General features: G+C 36.6%; 2 protein-coding genes across 2 annotated transcripts; one reads left to right on the forward strand and one right to left on the reverse strand.

Annotated features, from left to right (window-relative positions):
- Positions 1-295: 295 nt before the first annotated feature.
- On the reverse strand, positions 296-8,932 carry LOC127865685 (hemicentin-1-like). Its single transcript, XM_052405620.1, has 10 exons — positions 8,808-8,932; positions 6,577-6,942; positions 5,908-6,210; positions 5,380-5,640; positions 4,835-5,134; positions 4,299-4,628; positions 3,407-3,568; positions 3,058-3,198; positions 2,842-2,869; positions 296-2,511 (listed from the first exon to the last, which is right to left on the reverse strand). The coding sequence occupies exons 1-10, from the start codon at positions 8,884-8,886 to the stop codon at positions 2,430-2,432; spliced, it is 2,052 nt and encodes a 683-aa protein (XP_052261580.1). The 5' UTR covers positions 8,887-8,932; the 3' UTR covers positions 296-2,429.
- A 2,269-nt stretch (positions 8,933-11,201) lies between these two features.
- Positions 11,202-12,314, forward strand: LOC127865535 (uncharacterized). The gene has a single exon (XM_052405381.1). The coding sequence runs from the start codon at positions 11,202-11,204 to the stop codon at positions 12,312-12,314; it is 1,113 nt and encodes a 370-aa protein (XP_052261341.1).
- Positions 12,315-20,738: the final 8,424 nt, after the last annotated feature.

Here is a 20,738-nt window from a genome sequence, read left to right on the forward strand (position 1 = left end):
TAACTGGAAACGAAACATGAATGATTACCGCCCGGGTCTCAGCCTTAGAACGGTTAATGAAAAAAGTTTTAAACCGGTTAAAAAGGTTGCTGAACAAAATGTTTAGCCCAGAAATAATGATGAAACACACGATTTTAAATGATATGTAATGTATCATATTAGACCGCAAAACACATTTAAAAGCAATTCACTAGAACTTATTTTATTCAATTGTAATGAATATTACTATTACTAACAACTAAGTTATAAAACACAACTTTACATGAAATTTATTTTGATGATAGAAACGAGGTATTTTCTTCCTTTTCATTCAATCGTATTTGTAAAATGTAAGCACGTCTTAAACAAGTTTTCTACGATGCTGAAGTGAGTGCGTCCAAAACGGTACTGATATGTTTATAGCGGACAAAGCCGGACAAAAGGCCGCTTGACGTTTAATAACAAATAATTTAACGATTTATGAAATATTGCACATATCTTTAATACACCGTTGCAAATTAAAGCGTCTGCATGGTATGCATGTGATAATGTTTAACTATGAGAGATGTGTTCAATATATCGCAGTGTGTATACATTGTATACATTTTCGCCATGGTTAAGTACCAGACATAAGGCTTTTCAAGGAGTTAAAGCGTATCACGCTTGAATGCTATTAGCTTTTGCCTTATACAGCATCTCCGGAAACAACTTAGATCAAATATAGAATTCAAAAATCCATGCTGATAAGATCAGATCTGATGCACCATTTATCAGAGTTTAAAAATGAACATTACCGACTAAGGGTATACATCGGAGTCCATAGAAAGCAATTGTACACTCATTCTCAATTCTATCGCTTGTAATGCTATTTCTTTTAATATGATAGTTATGATTCCTCGAACACGGTTAAGATCAACTTAAAATAAGACGGGTTGTTGGATTGAAACCACTCAGCCATGACTTTCTGACACTTCTAAATCTATCGTGAGCGTGGAGTCTCGTGCGGATCTAGTTTTCGTTGCACGTGGAAAAAGAAGTCCTCTAATTGTTGTTCTTTTTTTTAATAATATACAAAATCTCGAAATTCGATCGTTTTTTCTGCCATCAGATACAAATGAGCCTCGCTATTGGAAAATCGGGTTTACTGCATTGAGTAAACTGTCGTCCCAAGTTAGCCTGTGCAATCGTTTCTTTCCTTCCACATTGGTTTTTGGCTAAGAAGAGACTACCATTAAACGACAAATTATGTCCTTGATTAGACTATACGGACTTCACAGGCTCATCTGCACATTCATTAAGCCCCGTTTTCCCAGAATGAGGCTCAAATATAATGAAACGTTGTTGAAGAGCTGGGTATGTTTGTAAAGACAAGGCAAGTAACCGCGTGCAGCTTACGTGACCATAATCAGACCCGGATTTGATAAATGCGTCAACCTATCACCAAATCAGTGGGTTTCCATGCACAGTACTGTAAAACCAGAGACAGATACTTAAGCATTGTGTCATAAAGCGTTAAATTATTTTCACTGAAAGTAGATTCTGCCATTGTGTCATTGTTTATTGGAGAATGTTGTTATCGCTTAATGCTATGAGTATATATATCCGTCAGACATGTTGATTAAAACGCATGGATAACTCAAATTCATAAATATAAATGCCGAGAAATGCACATGTTCGAACGTTTTAAAGGAATAATGAGAACATAAAGATTCTTCGATAATTTGGAAATCATGCAGTGACATACACATTTTTTATTGCAAAGCATCATGTTAAGGCGAAACTCTTTTAAACTTTGTCTCGTTAATTAAACGTGTCCGTTATTTTGATGCACCGGTTCTGACACGAGTTGTTACGATGCTAAATTCACTAAATAAATATAGTAGGCGATTTATCCGAATTAGGGTATTTGACATTGACACACACTTCTATTATGGAAGCATACTGGTTAATTCTACAAAGTGTTTAATGGCGAGATATAGACGATGTATATTTGCAACTAGAAAGTTAAAGAATAAACATGAGAATGCAAACAAATGATATCTACAATACTTTTAAGACAATGATATAAGTAATGCGTGTAAAAGATGATAAAAATGTAAATATTTACAGGTGCAGCATATTATAGAATTTAAAACAACATACTTTCAAATCACAACGAAGTAAAAGGCCTGTTAAAAAACATAATATGATAAATCTCGCAGCCGTTGTATTTCATTTCCTGATCGTCGACACATTAACAAGTGGCCGTACCAATTGTCAACACTTCACTGAGTTAAATACACACTTCACTACTTCTTGATGACATTAATCTTCTGATTTACTTCGTATGTACTAAATGTAGTACGGACTTGTACAAGAAAAGTTTTCTTACCCAAATCGTATAGTTTCTGATTTGCTTCATATTTAAACAGCAACAAACGAATTAAAAGTACTTTCTCCGCTTACTGCTATCAACAAGAAACAATCGTATTGTATTTAGATTCATCTCTCAACCCCGAGCGATCTAGCGTCTCATAGCGTTCTACCTTTGTTCTGAAATTCAATCATTTTACATCAGCAGAATCATCATTTACCAGACGTCAAATACGCTTACATGTCATCGCATAGTTTAACGACACTGATTGCAGCGGTTGCAGGCATTCGCTCACCTTAGTATAGGCTGTATCAAAGGCTAAGCGTTAAAAAACAGTAAGCAAATTATTTTTATATATGACCGTTTTTGTATGTAACGTGTTTGTAAACATTATACACGCCAGAATTGCCATTTTATTGCCACTAACTGCTATTAATCGCGCTAGTATTGTTTCATTTACAGTTTGCGATATAATAAAACATGCCACAATTTGCATTAGCGATACTTACAATCCTTGCAAGGGCATACGCGCATCCTCTGAAAATAAAATTATTGTCAGAAACTCTTGTCATTTATTTTATATCACAAGTGCATCATTTTAAAAGCTATGACATAACCGCATGCTCTGAAAATAAACATTATTTTTAGCACTAACTATTATTTATTTTATATTACAAGTGCATCCGTTTAAAGGACGACCACAACTGTTTAGAGGCTTCACATACCATTTGCTAGCGGACTCTCGGAAACAAATATCCCAGGATCAATCTCATCATAAATCCTACTCATCACTCCGTTGAAAGGCGGTCGGACATTTCGTTTTAAGCGCCTTTCTATTGCGGGGTTGTTCACAGGAACGACGTTTTCTTTTAAATAATATTAAACAAAATGTACATATATCTTTCCGTACAGTTAGTAAATATCAAGATAAATCCACATACAAAGTCAAGCGAAAAGATTGGGTTTGTTAAGGACTCAATGTGAATGTTATGCATTTGCAGAATGTGCATGCGTTTTTTTTATTTACGGATATGCGTTACGTTATTGTATATAGAAATTATATTTTGTTTATACCTGTTACATGACTCCCAAGACTCCGTCTGTAAAACCGGCACACACATGCAACAGCAACGGTTATCACAAGTACAACCAACGCGCTTGCTCCTGCTAATATGTTATTTGTAACATTAACATGTTCTTTTGGGGCTTTTGTGACACTTGAGTCTTCAACCATGGCTAAACGAAATAAAACCACTTTAAGAAATTAAATTGACTAACTGCTCAATAATATTGTTCATTTTATTAATAGCCTAATAAAAAAAAATATTTTAGGCCTAATGCATTCACCGATAATACATAATTTTATTAGATTTCTGAAAAGTACATTTGCATTCATCAGAGATAAGCAAGCACTTGATTAATGAATTTGATTAAAGGGGCCTTTTCACAGATTTTGGCATTTTATAACTTATTCATTAATACTTTATATCGATAAATGTAAACATTGGATCGTAAAAGCTCCAGTAAAAAATCAAGAATAAAATTAAAAAAAGGAAAAGAACATTGCCCGGACCAGGTTACGAACCAGTGACCCCTGGAGTCCTGCCAGAGTCCTGAAGTAAAAACGCTTTAACCTACTGAGCTATTCCGCCAAGTACACATACTTGACGTATTTTATACCTTATATAAGCAATCTTCGTAGTTTCACAAAATTTAACGACAAAAACAGAACTCTCCAAATTATTCAATCGTTTCGCGTTGCAACGCTTTATAATTTTTAGGTTTTAAAATCGTCAAAAGATGCATATAATGGCTATATTAGACCATGGTAAATGTCCAGTATTACTGTTTCCTCACAAATATCATAACTAAAACGAAAATTTGCGAATCTGAAACAACTTTTTTCAATTTTGTCAATTTACCAAAGCGTGAAAAGATCCCTTTAATATCAATAAGAAATACGCACATGTACCAGGACGCTTCAGGAAGTACAACTCGGTATGCGTCTTTCCAATACCATTGCCCACTTGCAACATGTACATCCCGTAATCTGATTCTGTGATATTTTCCAACGTAAGATTGCTACTTACTAAGTTCGTGTCAGTAACTCTAGGACTGAGTGCGATGTCAGAACATGATGGACTGATGTCCGTGCATTTTCTCCAGATATAATCAGAAATGTTTGGTAGTGGATTAGCGAATCCGAAAAAGGCAAACGTCACTTCTTCGCCCAAATTACGTAAAGCTATATTGTTTATATCAGCTGCTGTTCTTTTAAGATCTTTTCGAACCGGACCTGAAAAGACATTCACGGGATAAAGTTAAGCAATTAATAGCCACACGAATAATACAAAATCTTGGATATGGGCGTTATTTTCAAATATATGAATTTTAAAATTATTTTACAATTATCAAATGTTAAATGTATATTTGCTCAGGCGTAATTTATATAAAATTTCACACACATGCCGGAATACGTTCCATTATCTGATAAATACATACACAAGACACTCAGGTAAAGATCCCTTCCACCAAATCCAATGGCATTAGACGCCGTACAGGTGTATTTTTCTAATCGACTGCATCTAGCACGCGTTATTACATGCTGAATACCAGTGGTCGTGTTTTGTGCGCTTTCACCAACGATTTCGTTAAGTTGTAAATTATTATTCATGAGTTTAAGATCTGGCGGGGGAAAACCTTTTCCGACACAGTCAAATATGACGGTGTCGTTTTCCTGTACGGTTACGTTGGAAATGCCGTCAAATGTATCTATTTGAAATTTTTGCACAACGGGAAGGTCTGAAAATAGTGATTACAAGTGCATAGATCATTGCTAGAACGGACAATAGTTAGGTTTGTCTCTTACTCACTGAAACAATTGTTCGTTATCCATACGCTGGTTAGTGACAAAATTACTCTATTAAAAGCTAGTTAAATAACACAAAAATATAGTTACAAAGACACTAATCTAAATCATTTAAACCAGTCAAAATGAAAATATTAAATATAAAATACAACTATAACGCATGGCGTAGAATAAATACACTGCACATGTAGGGAAAACTGCTTAGAGTCGGTTCCAGTATAATTCCTTCCATCTGAGTTGGTCGCTGTGCAAGTGTAGATTCCAGCGTCAGTTCTTGCAACTGATTTTATCAACAGATTCTCGTTTGAAAATGCACCATCGCCTTTGGTCCATCGAATCGCCGTTTCTGGGGGATTTCCAAGTTGATATTTACACGATTTGGTAAAAGTGTCTCCTTCTTTAAGGTATACATTGTCGATGCTCAAAACAGTTGGAGGATCTGATAAACAGATATTTCGTTTTTATTCACAAACATAACCATGCAGTGCATATAGGAGGACCATTATCGGATAATTAATTTATATCCGATTAAGATGGATATATAATGCTATCATAATGAACAATATAATCTTTGTAACTATATAAGGACCATACAATATTGTTAAAAACTAAGATTTTGTTTATAAGATTAACTTTTGTAATAATTCGCTTCTTTGTTTTAAGAGCGAGATTTGTAATCGGTTTCATATATAAGCAATATACGTACACAAAATGTTCAAATTTAACTCCTTTGAAAGCTCCTGATGTACATTTGATACCACACATATATATTTGCCGGAATGATAGCGACGAGCTGGTTTAATCTGGTAATGAATATAAATAGTGTTTTCTCTCTCTGCTTCATATTCATATTGATCTGTGACTGGGTGATTGCCTTTGATCAGACTCATACGAGGCACCGGCCAGCCTTCAGCAACGCAACGTATTTCCGCGGTTGTATTTTCAATAAGTGAAACATTGGACACGGTGTCAAATATTTCAACTTCAAACCGCGTTATTTGTAAAAGTTCTGAAACAAGCAGTGACGCTTCAATGTATCGATAAATATAAATTGCGAATGAATACATACTAACTGAATACATGTAAAAGGTATAATTTAATAAAATACCTCCATGTTTAATTTAAGACACAATCGTCTTAATACTAAATATCGATCAATGGGGGATATTCCCTTATCTGAACTAAGTTCTTGTTTGCTAATACACTGAATGTGTCTGTACCGTTATGTTTCAATAAAGCGTTAATCATAAAATTGGATTTTAATTTAGTGATCTTAAAATAAGTGTCATTTTGTTTTTATGCAGCTGTTTCTGTTCCTTAAATATCGTTATTTTGTAACTGAATTCCTTTTATAAATAATATACAATAAACATACCACCATACGTGACGTTGATAGCGTTGCTGGAAGTCATGTTTCCTTCATACTGAACGACACACTTCCATTGGTCAACTTGCTGTTTATCAAGTCGGACATTCAACGTGCACTGTACGCAATATTTGTTTAAGCATTTACAACCAGCTGTTAGGGGTGGGACGCATTTTATATCGCAATTCTTATCAAAATCAGGTATTTGCAAAGCACTGTAAAATGTATTGTCAGCAACAACACCCGTAATTGTCGACTGAATAATAGACCTTTTGAAAAATAAAACAGCACGGGCGTGTTTATCCGTCCATTGGCATGTCAAATTAAAACTTTGTGGGGAAACGTTGCTGCTGGTTATTTGGATATCACATGACGCTGGAATAGATAGATAATCAGATTGTATAATAAGGCAAAAATCATTCAATAATGTAAACGCGAAGTTAGACATATTTAATATTTATAATTACATGTAATCAATGAGCACACCGAAGGTAAATCACGCACGTGTATATAAATATCGTATAATAATAATTTAAAAAAATGCGAAATTGCGAACCATTTTATCATACGTAAAACACACGCACTTTTAAATGAAACAACATTACTTAATGTAAAGCTTTTCAAAATCTCAAAGAAGTAAGAAAAACTCGATAAAACCGTGGTTACGCTAGTTAATAAATACAGTCATAATGAACCACAATCGCAACAAACACAGCAATGACAACAATAAGACATGTGTTGTTTTTTTCCAAACAAATTTCTGGATATTTAGGAACAAAAAAAGTTAATAAAAATAAAATATGGCTTTTCAAACTGCCGTCTTTGTACCAGAACATAAGTGCAATGAAATTGTTTTTCCCGTCAAAAAGACATGTTTCCCATTTTTTGCTGTATCCGTTAAATCTCAATAATAAGTCGGGATTGTTTTCTTTCAAACATCGTTTTTCATTCAAGTCTCGCATTATTAAGCGATTTAATTCTGACGTGTCATTTTCCTTTAGATCAAGATGGAGACATTTAATTACAATTGCTGAACATTTGATCTCGTGTTATAACGAACAAAACAAGAGCACCGCATAACGGGTGCCACGCCAGGCTGCGAAAGCTTGTCAGATTTATTTTAGAGGTCACAGTGACCTTGACCTTTGACCTAGTGACCCCAAAATGGGTGTGGCATGTAGAACTCATCAAAGAACATCTACATATAAAGTTTCAAAGTTGTAGGTGGAAGGACTTTGATTTTAGAGCCAATGTTAAAAACCTTTACAAACCTTGACACGGACGGCGGACACGACGAGCTGGCTATGACAATACCTCGGGTTTTCTCCGAAAACAACCGAGCTAAAAAACTACTAATTTAACTTCACTGCATTAATGAACCATACACAAATAAACACAAAAGACTTATATTTTTCATAAACAATGCTTTCCAATAATTGCGTTAATATTTTTTTAATTGACGATTTTGCGGACTTAAACACGCAGTTGAAACTCGTGATTGACCGAAAAAAATGAATTGTTGGTTATAGTTTTATTTGACGTCCAATCAGGACAAGGTTGTTTTTTTTCGAACACGTGTACATAATGTTACGTGAAGTGTTCGCATCATGCACTTTCATATTTAATTATTTTTACCGATCGACCACTAAATATGAATTTACAGTTAATGCAGCACGAAATTGAAGTCATTTTGTTCTGAAATTCGGGCAAAAAACCAATAGCATTTCCGAAGACAACTCATTTGGGTATGCATATTTACTATATTGTCTCGCACATACACACAGAATCATTTTTTTGACATGTGACACGTTCAAAAATGCAGTCTTTATCTCGCAGATTTATATCTTGCACTTTTCTCACCTGACTTATGAAAAGACCATTTCTCAATAAATATAATTTGTATTATTATTCAGCAGATTATGCAACATATGAAATATATTTCTGAATTCGTCTCAATGTTTTTGTTCACATCACACTTATGAGCTTATAAAGTTAATTGACTATTTAATTCTTTTTATTTTCATAATTTCATGCCCTTAAATGTTCGCAAATTGGTCTAGCAAGGGATTCTTATCAACTTTTGTCAAAAAGCTTTGTAAATGGTAGTACAATAATATTATGAGTAATATATTACCAAAAATAACACTTTCCAGATTGTATTTACAATTGTTTTCTTTCCTCCCATCTTATAATATAAGGAGAATACCAGAATCTCTTAATGAAGAGCAAGAAATACTTACCAAATGATAATATGCGCAGGATGATCCAAGTTTCGGTTCCTAAATACAAAGCCAAACGGATCAACATTCCACGCATCATGCTGCTGTATACGTAAGTTGTTTGCGAACTTAATATAACCGCTATAATGCTGCGTACTCTTTAATTCATGTCCGTATTTTTCATAATTATATAGTTTAAAACTGAATTCAATCGCACAATAATATTTCCTTGTATCGCTTTCTAGTACAATGACTGCGTCTGTTTCGAAACAATTGCACATGACCTTCATTCTAAAAACAGTGAAGTCTTGTAAAAGGACCCTGAATGGTAAACAAAGGGAAACAAGATCAGAATAAAACATGTATATTAAGGAAATAGTTTTAAACATGGGAATACAACTTTCATTTAGGCAAGAATGTCATGTATTGTGTTTGATTGGTCATTTACTAGATCAATTATTGATAATATATACAGCTTCAGTTGTAATCAATATATATATTCTTTTTTCAATGAGTGTTTGGTCCGAATTTTAACATGTTTGATTGTTTAGGAGACTTGGCGCTTAGACTCATTTCACTGTCTATCATCACCACCGGAAATAGATGACCATCGAAGCGATAATAAACAAAACAACCATGGAGAGCAGTGAGTACTTACCTAAAAAATCTAATAATTACTCGCTCCTGGATAACCAGTGCGTGTTAAGCATCTTACAGACAGATTAATATGTTTAAAAATGTGAATCTATATTGCAATTCGTATTGATGAAGCTTTATTTACTCAAATGTATGACTGCTTGGTACCGATTTGAAATTGGTACTTCTCGAAGAAACAGCTTTTCTTTTATGATTACATAGTTTGTCATCGTGTATGGAGTTGATTTCCTATTCTTTTAGGCTATATATACCATCTGAACGCTATTTATGGTCTCGGTTTGATTATTGTTCGTGGAAATCTATTAAAATAAAATAAATGTAGTGTACGGCGAATAGTTGTTTATGGCAAAAGTCGTGTACGGCGAATCGTGAAAGTCGTGTACGGCGAATAGTTGCAGCGTATTGGCATTTTAACACTAGTCTGGTAACTGATTATAACCAAATAAAAAGTTAAGTGAAAACATTCCCTTGAATGTTAATTCATTTTATGTTTAACCCATTTTACCACGCCTATGCAGTAAACTGCTATTTTTAGTGGTTGCAAATACCATTTTCAGGCGAAAACTCGTTCTGATTTATGATCCAAACATACACTGCGGGAACACGTTACACTTGTTTCGCTTTTTATAACAGAATCTATCCACAATATTGAGTTATGCTAAAAAATAGAAACCAGAATGAAGTATATGCCACTGCAAACCGATTTTTGAATACGGTCTTACCGTAAACCCAGTGATCCTAATTACATCTGTTTGAATTATTGAGTCGATGACCGTATTATAAGTCTATGCTTGTTGTGGTATTTGGGGTGAGATAAAGATAGAGATGCTGTCGTGAATATTATATGAGATTTTAGACGTAACGTTGATTGGCGGTTGCCGCGAATTAGCACGTTATTATAATTATTATTTTGACGTCATATAGATTTGTATTGTTGTTGACGGGCAGTTGAATTAAAGGATCGAACCTGAACAGTCGTGTTTTGCATATCAACTCGAAGTACACCATTATACCTTTGTGAAATTGGTGCCGTGAACAAACAGTAAAATGCCGACGACAAAAGAGAAGTTACTAGGCCAGCGGCTAGGTTTGAAAAATATTATTGACCGTTTCGTCAGTAAAATAGAAGAAGCGAGCGATGAAGACGATGACATTCAGTTTCAAGCGCTTATCGAGAAATTAGAAGAAAAAGTGGCATGTCTGCTAGTCCACAATGATAAAATTCTCTCGCTCACCGACGCCGACGCTGCGCCAGAGGAGATGGTCGAGGCAGAAGAGTATACCTTCGACGTAGAGGTCAAACTACGAAGATACAAGCAGCGTCTATAGCGGCCTAACATTGGCATCACAGACGCCGCCGATTTATTATCGCATGCATCCGGTTTCGGTAGTCAGCAAGCATCCGGTCCACTACCACCAAACAACCAACGCAGGGTGAACACCAATTCATCAAACAACAGCGGCCAGTCAGCGCCCGAGATAAGTGCATCTAGTACTCATAAATTGCCGAAATTAACACTTCCACGATTTGACGGTGATATATTACAATGGCAATCGTTCTGGGATTCATTCGAATCGTCAATCCATAGCAATGTCAACTTGACTGATGTGCAGAAATTCAATTATTTGAAAGCACAGTTGGAGGCTACAGCCGCCATGACTATTGAAGGATTTGCACTCACGAATGCAAATTACACGCGCGCAGTCGCATTGTTACGTGAAAGGTTTGGTCAAAATTGCAAAATTGTTTATGCAACCATGCAAGCGTTATTGAAATTGCCATCACCAACTTCCACAGTCGCGAGTTTGAGAGGGTTTTACGACCGCATGGAAACGTATATCCGGGGTCTTGAGTCGCTAGGACAACATCAAGATATGTACGGTAGCCTATTGGTGCCAGTTGTATTGGAAAAATTGCCGATGGATATACGTAAAAATCTCGCCCGCGTAAACGAGAATAATGACTGGTTTTTGCAAGATCTGCGACGAGCGATTAACAAGGAAATCAACATTCTCGAGATCGGCACCGGAAGTTCCTATGCGTTGCCGGAAGTTAGCGACTACAACTCAACAGCATTGTTTCATGCAAGTGCGAATGGTAAGAAGACTTCATACACTCCTAGCAACAAGTTTGGCAAAAGGAATACGCAACATTATTCTAGAACATGTGCATTTTGTGATCAAGAACATTTAAGTTGTGAATGTAAAAACTTTCCTGACACTGCTGCCCGAATGAATGTTGTGAAACAGAAACAGCTTTGTTTTAACTGCTTGGGTAAACACCGAATCACAGAATGCAAGTTAAACAGACGCTGTCAAAACTGCCACCGGAAGCATCACACTTCTATCTGTAAGGAGCTACAAAGAAAACCGGAAGTTGAATCGCCGCAACCGGAAGCCGCCGTATTCTTCTCGTCTACAAAGAGGTCGAACGCAGACGTTGTATTAAAAACCGCCATTGCCCCTGTTTCGTCGTCTCACAATACAACGGATGCCGCCATATTAGTCGACGAAGGCGCACAGCGATCCTTTATCACCAGAAAGCTTGCTGACGATCTTCAACTAGAGAGTGATGGAATAGAAACACTTAGCCTGACGGGATTCGGAGGAAGTAATAACAGAAGCTTACAGCAACTAGAACGCACAACAGTGTACATAGTTTCGAAGAGAAAAAAGATACCTGTTAGTTTACTCATCGTCCCCACTATTGCGGCTCCCATCAGATGCGGATATCTTAGATCGACTGCGGAACTTCCGTACCTGCGGGGATTGAAGTTGGCTCATTCCGTTACAGGTGACACGTTATTTGACATTTCATTACTCGTTGGAGCTGACCACTATTGGGATATTGTCGAAGATCATGTTGTTTGAGGGAACGGGCCGACCGCCGTCAAGTCTAAGATTGGTTATTTATTGTCCGGTCCGATGCCCTCCACGTCTCATGCGTCAGCTGATAAGCACATCTTGAACGTACTTGCATCGCGCGCCCCAGAACACAGCATATTAGAACGTTTCTGGAGTCTTGAGAACATGGGTATCTCACCTTGTGAACCTGACCGGAAGTCTGTCGAGTACCTACAGCAATACCAAGCGACAGCTATTGAGTACGACAACGGAAGGTACCATGCCAAACTACCATGGAAGCAAGACCACCCTGCTCTACCAACAAACCACAACATAGCCTTGAAGAGAACTGTTGGGGCTATTCAGAGGTTGTGCAATGAACCGGAAGTGCCTCGGGCACATGGTGACAGCATAGCAGAGCAGGAAAGACGTGGCTTCATCGAGCGGGTACCACTTGGTCAAGAGTCAGCTGAACAAGTGCACTACATTCCTCATCACCCAGTGGAAAAAGAATCATCAACGACACCCATACGCATCGTCTACGATTGTAGCTGCCGTCAGTCACGTGATTCACCAAGCTTGAACGACTGCCTGAAATCAACGCCACCGGCATTGAACGAGCTTACGTCGATTCTTACAATCGTCACAGAAATCGAGGCTGTACTTAACGATCGGCCATTGACGTATGCATCAACAGATCTAAACGACCCCGCGCATATCACGCCGTCGCAGCTGTTATACGGTCGCCGAGTTACAACGCTGCCACACGATGACGTCACATTCGATGCCGGGAGTACTGTCGCTGCAGCCGATCATGCTACATTTAACCGCATGGCAAGGCGACGTGAGCTGCTCATACAACAGTTCTACAGACGCTGGAAGACTGAGTACCTGACGTCACTCCGCGAGCACCACCGAATGTCTGGTTCCAACACGCAGACGATCAACACCGGGAACGTGGTGCAGATCCATGATGATGGCCCTAGATGTCGAAGGAAACTTGCCGTGGTCGTCGATGTTGTAACCGGAAGGGACGGGCATGTTCGCGCGGCCAAAGTGCGAACCAGTAACGGACTGTATACCCTAAGGCCAATAGCAAAACTTTATCCACTCGAAGTGATAACTGCCAATGGAAACTGATGGACAATCATGATATTGTTGTGATGGACTGTTTTTTAAATATTTAAGCATTTTGTTATGATTATCGTATTCGTATACTTATGTGAAAACTCTGTTTTATCATTTTGCGGCCCCCAGTATGTCGTGAATATTATATGAGATTTTAGACGAAACGTTGATTGGCGGTTGCCGCGAATTAGCACGTTATTATAATTATTATTTTGACGTCATATAGATTTGTATTGTTGTTGACGGGCAGTTGAATTAAAGGATCGAACCTGAACAGTCGTGTTTTGCATATCAACTCGAAGTACACCATTATACCTTCGTGAAAGATGCAATGCAAACGAAAACAACATATGGACATAATCGTGAGTTAGAGTGAAAAGCGTGAATTAAGGGTATACAATTTTGAGTGATAAAGGCACTTCAATAAAGGCATTCCATACAACGTTCCTTATTAGTTTGTCTTCCTATTTCAGAAATGGATGAGTCTCTGGATAAGGTATCAAGCACTTTTGGTAATAAGGCTACCAATTCCTCATAGACATTGTCAGTATTATCACGGCAACCGTATACATGTGTTCAATTGGACTCTTCCATTAATTCCTGACCTAAAGCAACGTTGGAGAGAGGGTCATGTTGGTCATCAACACTGCTACTCTCTTGTACCCTGACACGTTTCTCAAATGGACTATCTTTGGGTATCGCAGTAGCTCTTGTAATATGAATATTGCCTTTGATGTCATCAATTGTTATAGTTCTACCCTGCTCCCGACACAGATCTGGTATAGCTTTGAAGTTAATTGTCCGCATCTGATGTCCATCAACTTTTCTGACACGTATTCCATCATCTTCATGACAGTTTATTAGATGCAGTATCATATTCTTGAAGCATGACTGCTTCTCGGGGCAGTAATAGAACATGTATGTGGATATCTTTTTCCTGTAATAAATGTAATAATATGTCTATAAACACCGACCGACCGACCGACACAGACAGACAGACCTTCATCCAGCAAAACAATATCCCCCTCTTCTTCGAAGGGGGGCATAATTAAGGGAGTAAGAGTATACTTTTTAACGTTGACATTTGGCAATTTAAACGTTGAAATTGACGTAACGTCAATTTTAAATTGATTATTACTTAATCACGGAAAGTATGTGAATTTGAAGGCACAACAAAGGAATTTCTATAATTCGAAATTTAAATTTTTGAACATAAAATTGTTAACTGTCCATTTTGGTTTCGAGCATTTCTTATTTTATATATCAATTGGAAAATCAAATCCTCCAAGAAAACCACGTTTTTTTTACGCAGGGGTTACGTTTAAGTCGACTTGCGTGCAATTCATTGGGGAGCACGTGAATTAGCAAGCAACAAAGACGCATTGATAATATTGCAACGCCAAGCAGTCTGTTCTCATATAAAAAGTTAAGAATGAATAAAGATACCATTATTATACCAAGAACGATGAAATTAAACGTTGTTTTTTAGTTAAATTTATTTATTTATTAAATTAAATTGCAATGACAAACTTTCTGCTATCAATCGATGATTTTAGAATGAATGAACGTCATTTTTTCTCCAAAAGAGCGTGAAAATTAAACGGTTTTTGAATGAGGTGTTTTTGTTAACGTCAGTATGTTTGTATACACACGTGTTTTGCATCTTTGTGCACATGACAGTCAAACGGAACCCCATAAACATGATCATTTTAATGTGCTTCATTTGTTTCTGCATTTCCACTTGTTCCAAAATAGACGAATTGCACCCAATTAGGATACAAACATATCTCAAATAGGGGAAAATGTCACAGATAAAAACAATACCGTTCAGAGATTCTCTCTTCTGCGTTGTGGGTTACTAAACTCAAAACTATTCGCCGTACAACACAATTTAATTTTATTTTGCTATACGCCGTACACATTAGGTGCTATTCGCCGTACACAACGGAGTTTCTATTTTAGCCAAACATTTGCATACTAACTAGATTTTTGGGCTGAAGCTTGCAAAAACCAATAGTTTATATATTTCTGTTTGCACACCATTGAAAAATTCGTCATCGTACTATCGCGTTGTCGCCATCGTACTATCGCATTGTCGCCATCGTACTGTCGCATTGTCGCCATCGTATTATCGCATTGTCGCCAACGTACTATCGCACTATCGCATTGTCGCCCTCTGGATTTTGATGTGTAACCACGATGGCACTAACCGTATTCCGTACATTAGAACATTTCGTGCTTACCGTCAACTTTGAAAATCAATAAGTTAGTGTGTTACTTTATCAATAAGTTTTATTAAAAGCGTGTGTTGCAATTAGTCATTTGAATGACACACGATATTCGACATGGTTAAGTGTGTTGACTACGGGTGCAAAGAGCGTCCGGAAAAAAAACTTCGAAATACAAATACCGGGTTTAATAACTGAAAATGCTTTATATATTTTCTGAAATTTCGCAACACTATTCTTATTGTATTAGTATAACTAGAAACACGGAAACGCATTATTTGTATGCCTTATTGTAGATTACGATTACGGATTATTCAAAATGCCACTACTTTTTATAAGCATGTACGCGTGAATGGTTTAGCAACAAAAATGTATTTGAATCCTTCGCTTATTATTTAGAACTAATAGGTGAATCAGCAGAATAGTTATAAAAAGGACAAATGCATTTCAACTTATAAATAACTCAAGTTATGGTCTGGGTCGCCAAAAAATAGTGAATGTGTCAAAAATATTATGTGCGCTTATTAATAATATTCCCTCAACTGAGAAGAAATTATGAGAGAATAAAAAATAACTATGTAGACATACTTATACTGATATTTCACCCATATAATTTACTTACTGTTTACTTCACAGACTAGTAACAGACAATGCATTTATAATATTAATAACATTAATATTGTTTGCTAACATCATTTAGTATGTTATAAACGGCCACCGGAAAAACTTTGCGAAACCGAAATTTCGCAAACTTAAGTACCCTTTTTCTTAAAGATTTGCTACTTTGAGACATAGTATGCGATAAAAGTCTTATCGTTGATTAATAATTGGTTATTTTCACTCAAAAAACGCGTTTTCTTCACTATGAAATTTATAAGCAAAGTTGGGGTTCCCATGGGATTTTTGCATTTTCCCATGGGATTTTCGATTTTCCCATGGGATTTTTTCTCCCATGGGATTTTTTTTCTCCCATAATTTGCAAATGGGAGAAAAATCCCATGGGATTTTGAACATTTTAAAAAACGTGTTTTATTTGCGTTTGCAAGTATTTTAACGTTATTTAAGGACTGTATATTGGTTTTATGCCAATTATATATAAAAATATTTAGTAATAAAAAAATCCCATTTTAAAATGGGAGAAAAAAATCCCATGGGATTTTTTTCTTATTTTGGGAGATTTATTCATGAAACTTTCAGAAACATCATATTTTATGAAATGATGAACAACTACGATATTTTAATGCGTTTAGTCGTGTTTAAAAAAAAAAAAAATCCCATGGGATTTTTAAATCCCATGGGATTTTTAAATCCCATGGGATTTTTTTTCCCATGGGATTTTTTCTCCCATGGGATTTTTTTCCAATGGGATTTTTCAGTTTCGTAAGCCGAATAAGTTTCTTAATGCGAAAAACAACAATAAAGGAAATAATAATTATAATTTTGAATAATAAATTGAATAATATAAATAACATGAATATTTTTAAAATGAGTTACAATTAAAGGTTTATGCTAGTAGAACTTATCATTTCTTGTTCGAGCAGATGGTTGAGTCCAATTGGTGAGTATGCCAGCTTAGAACCAGTATAAATGCATCGCAGACAGACAACGCTGTCATACTGTACACACCGCTGAGTAACAATCTTTATTGCATTTCATTTTGCAACAGAAAATGAACTCCGTAGTATAATTGATCTTATATATGCCCTCTGCTTTTGAAAGCGTGCAACACATTAACATAACAATAAGTCCATGCCAAAAACTATGTGCAAATTCCATTCAAAGCTATATACACATTATAAAGGTCAGATGACCCGCGTCATGCGAAAATGGGTCTTATGTCATATGCGGCCGAAGTTGGTCCATCCTAGCTTGTCCAACCGCGCAGTCTGGTCAGGTACTACGCTGACTGATATATAAAGTCAAGCCATGATTCGTGGTCTCATATCCAAACTCGGTAGCTCCTGTGCGAAACTTTCACCGGAAACGACGGCACCGAGACGGGCGCTCGAACTTTGCGGATGCGCGTTATATGTTATATATAATAGCGCGATGTGTTTTTTCTTGCCTCAAATTAGTAAGCCCAATCAGCGTTTTATTGTGTTATTTGCTTCTACTATTAACAAGAACTTCAACTGATACGAACATGAATTTTATTTTAATATGTTTATTTAATGCTCGGAAAACTCATTGTATATTTAGACTACTACTTATAAAACAAAGTCGGGTTTTCAACATCTGTTTTCGGCATAAAAATTGTTATTCCAAACCAGATTTTACGCACTTTACTGTACAAAATACCGTTAGGGCCACCGTGGTTACTCATTAAAATCCAGAGGGCGAGAATGCGAGAACGCGAAAGTACGATGACGACAGTGCGACAATACGATGGCGACAATGCGTTCGTACGATTGCGAAAACGCGCTAGTACGATGACGACAATGCGACAGTGCGACAATACAATGGCGGCAGTGCGATAGTACGGGGGCGACAATGCGATAGTCATATCGTACTGTCGCCGTGGTATCATCGCAATGTCGCCCACGTTCTATCGCATTGTCGCCATCGTATTGTCGCACTGTCGCCATCGCATTTTCGAATTGCCGCCATCATACTATCGCGTTATCGCATTGGCACCATCGTACTATCGCACTGTCGGCTATCGCCGTCGTATTGTCGCACTGTCGTCATCGTATTTTCGCACTGTCGTCATCGTATTATCGCACTATCGAACTGTAGTATTGTCGCCATCGTACTATCTCACTGTCGCCATCGTATTGTCGCACTGTCGTCATCGCACTGTCTGATTGTCGTCATCGTATTATCGCGTTCTCGCATTGTCGCCATCGTACTATCGCATTGTCGCCATCGTATTGTCACCCTGTCATCATCGTATTGTCACATTGTCGCCATCGTACTATCGCGTTCTCGCGTTCTCGCCCTCTGGATTTTAATGTGTAACCACGATGGCACTAACGGTATTCCGTAATACTGCTAAAGCACAGTATGATTAGGTCACTCCCAATGCTCAAATCTCTATGTCTATTTTAGTAACAACACATGTCTATGGAAGGATATTTAGGTAAAGGCTACATCATTCGTGGTGAATATTTACATTATGACTGATGCTTATTCTAATTTGCTTTATGACAATTCCAACATGCTTGTTGTCTATTCGTTTATACTTGATGATTGCTGCAACATTACATCATTCATGAATAATATTTACATTATGCGTGATGTTTATTCTAACATGCTTCATGACAGTTCCAACATGCTTGTTCTCTATCGGTTATACTTGATGATTGTTTCAACATGCTTGGTGACTATCCAATGTTTGTGTGTTCATTATTCCTGAAACCAGTCATAATCGGTTTTGCCACTAAGCGTCATTAACAACGGCAGTTAGCAACAGGCAGTAAGCAGAATGCAAGTTACTAAATTATGACATCAGGTGGCGCGCGTTTATTTTCCGTTTGTTGAATAAATTACTTTTCGGAAAAAAAGCGAAAACATCCGAATCATTTTGACTAGTAAACTGAATAAGCTGAATTAGTTCCCTTCGTTATATAATCTCCATTAAACTAAATACGTTCATTATTGCCATGAAGACCAGTAAGTTTACACAATGAATTGACTGCCGTGAATGTTTTTGATATTTGTAAGATGCAATTGGCACTCAAGAAATTATACATGTATTTTATTCAGAACATAACGGGGCTGATGTGTTGGAATTGTGGCCCTTCCCTAGTCCAAATAATTACAGTAGACGTAATCTACCGATGTGCATTGCATATCGACCTCATATTTATAAAGTAGCCCAAACCCCCATTGCCACAGACCTGTGCGTGAAACTTTCAAATTTCTCTAGTCTATTTACCATGCTATAATTACAATTTCTATAAACACATATTTATCATTTTATGACTATATAATGTCTGTGGTATACAGAGAAACCTGAAAGTTACAAGTACTCGTGTCTAGTACTGTACAACTATTGTACTCCTCGTTGAGAAAACAACTACTTCATCTACATGTATTAAAATATCATAAAACATAATTTTCAATCAAGTTGGAAAAAGTCAATAAATAAATGTCATATAAACAGGTTTGTCATGAACGTTGACGTCGCTCTTGGTTACCAGAAAAATTCCCACGCACGGATTTCAACCGTCATTGTTTACAATCAATTAAGTGCATAAGTACTTGAATTTGTATAGTGTTTTTTAAAAGTGTCCAGCTACAGGTGGTTAGCGTGTGGCTATAATACTAGTTAGTGAAAACATATTTTGGAATGATAAGTAATCATATTATAACGAAAATTCAACTTTTCTTAAAAAAAATAAGTTAAATATATTTTCAACAAGGTATCCAACTCGAAATCATCCGAAAACGGGATGCATCGTTTTAAACAGCCATTACTTCATCAATTTTGCGATTTTCACGATCTTGGTCTTATTCAACGCAGAAATAAATTTCCTTTCTGGAAATGTATATGTCTTGCAATATTTTTACAAATACTGGGTCAACTTTTAAAAAATAACACGATACACAACTCGCGTGACCCAGCTGTGATCGATCAGACAGTATTCATGACTGAAATCTTCACGGGGAAATGGGCATTTTCCCTGCAAAGTTCACGAACCTCGATACCATTATTCAATAAAACGTATGAAAAAAACATTCTTACCGTGCTTGCCGTAGAATTATGCATCAAAACTAACTGTCCGGCGCATTTTCAAACCTTTGTTTACATACATTTCAACGAACTGACATTTTAAACACAAGAGTGATTTCATTGCTCCAATGCGGAGTTGTGTCTTTACAACTGGAGATTTCATTCATAAATACGGTCTGATCGATAACAACTGGGTCAAGCGAATTATGTATAGCTTTATTTCTTAAAATTTGACCCAGCATGTGTAGAAATATAACAATATATATACATTTCCTAAAAGGAAATTCATTTCTGCGTTGAATAAGACCGGGTCATGAAAATCGCTGCAAAATTAATTTAGTAATGGCTGCTCAAAACGATGCACCCCGTTTGCGGATGATTTCGAGTTGGATACCTTGTTATATATAAAACGGTAGTGAT

This window comes from Dreissena polymorpha, chromosome 2 (assembly GCF_020536995.1).
Source record: "Dreissena polymorpha isolate Duluth1 chromosome 2, UMN_Dpol_1.0, whole genome shotgun sequence".
Taxonomy (NCBI): Eukaryota; Metazoa; Mollusca; class Bivalvia; order Myida; family Dreissenidae; genus Dreissena; species Dreissena polymorpha.

What these genes read in the sequence shown, in the direction of transcription:
- LOC127865535 (XM_052405381.1), top strand. Translation starts at nt 11,202, where the DNA reads ATGCAAGCGTTATTGAAATTGCCATCACCAACTTCCACAGTCGCGAGT.
- LOC127865685 (XM_052405620.1), bottom strand. Translation starts at nt 8,886, where the DNA reads ATGATGCGTGGAATGTTGATCCGTTTGGCTTTGTATTTAGGAACCGAA. An exon ending in GTTTTCCCTACATGTGCAGT is followed by an intron (nt 5,135 to 5,379) that starts GTATTTATTCTA and finishes CACTATTTTCAG; the next exon opens with ACCTTCCCGTTGTGCAAAAA. An exon ending in CGTATGCCCTTGCAAGGATT is followed by an intron (nt 2,512 to 2,841) that starts GTAAGTATCGCT and finishes ATTGAATTTCAG; the next exon opens with AACAAAGGTAGAACGCTATG.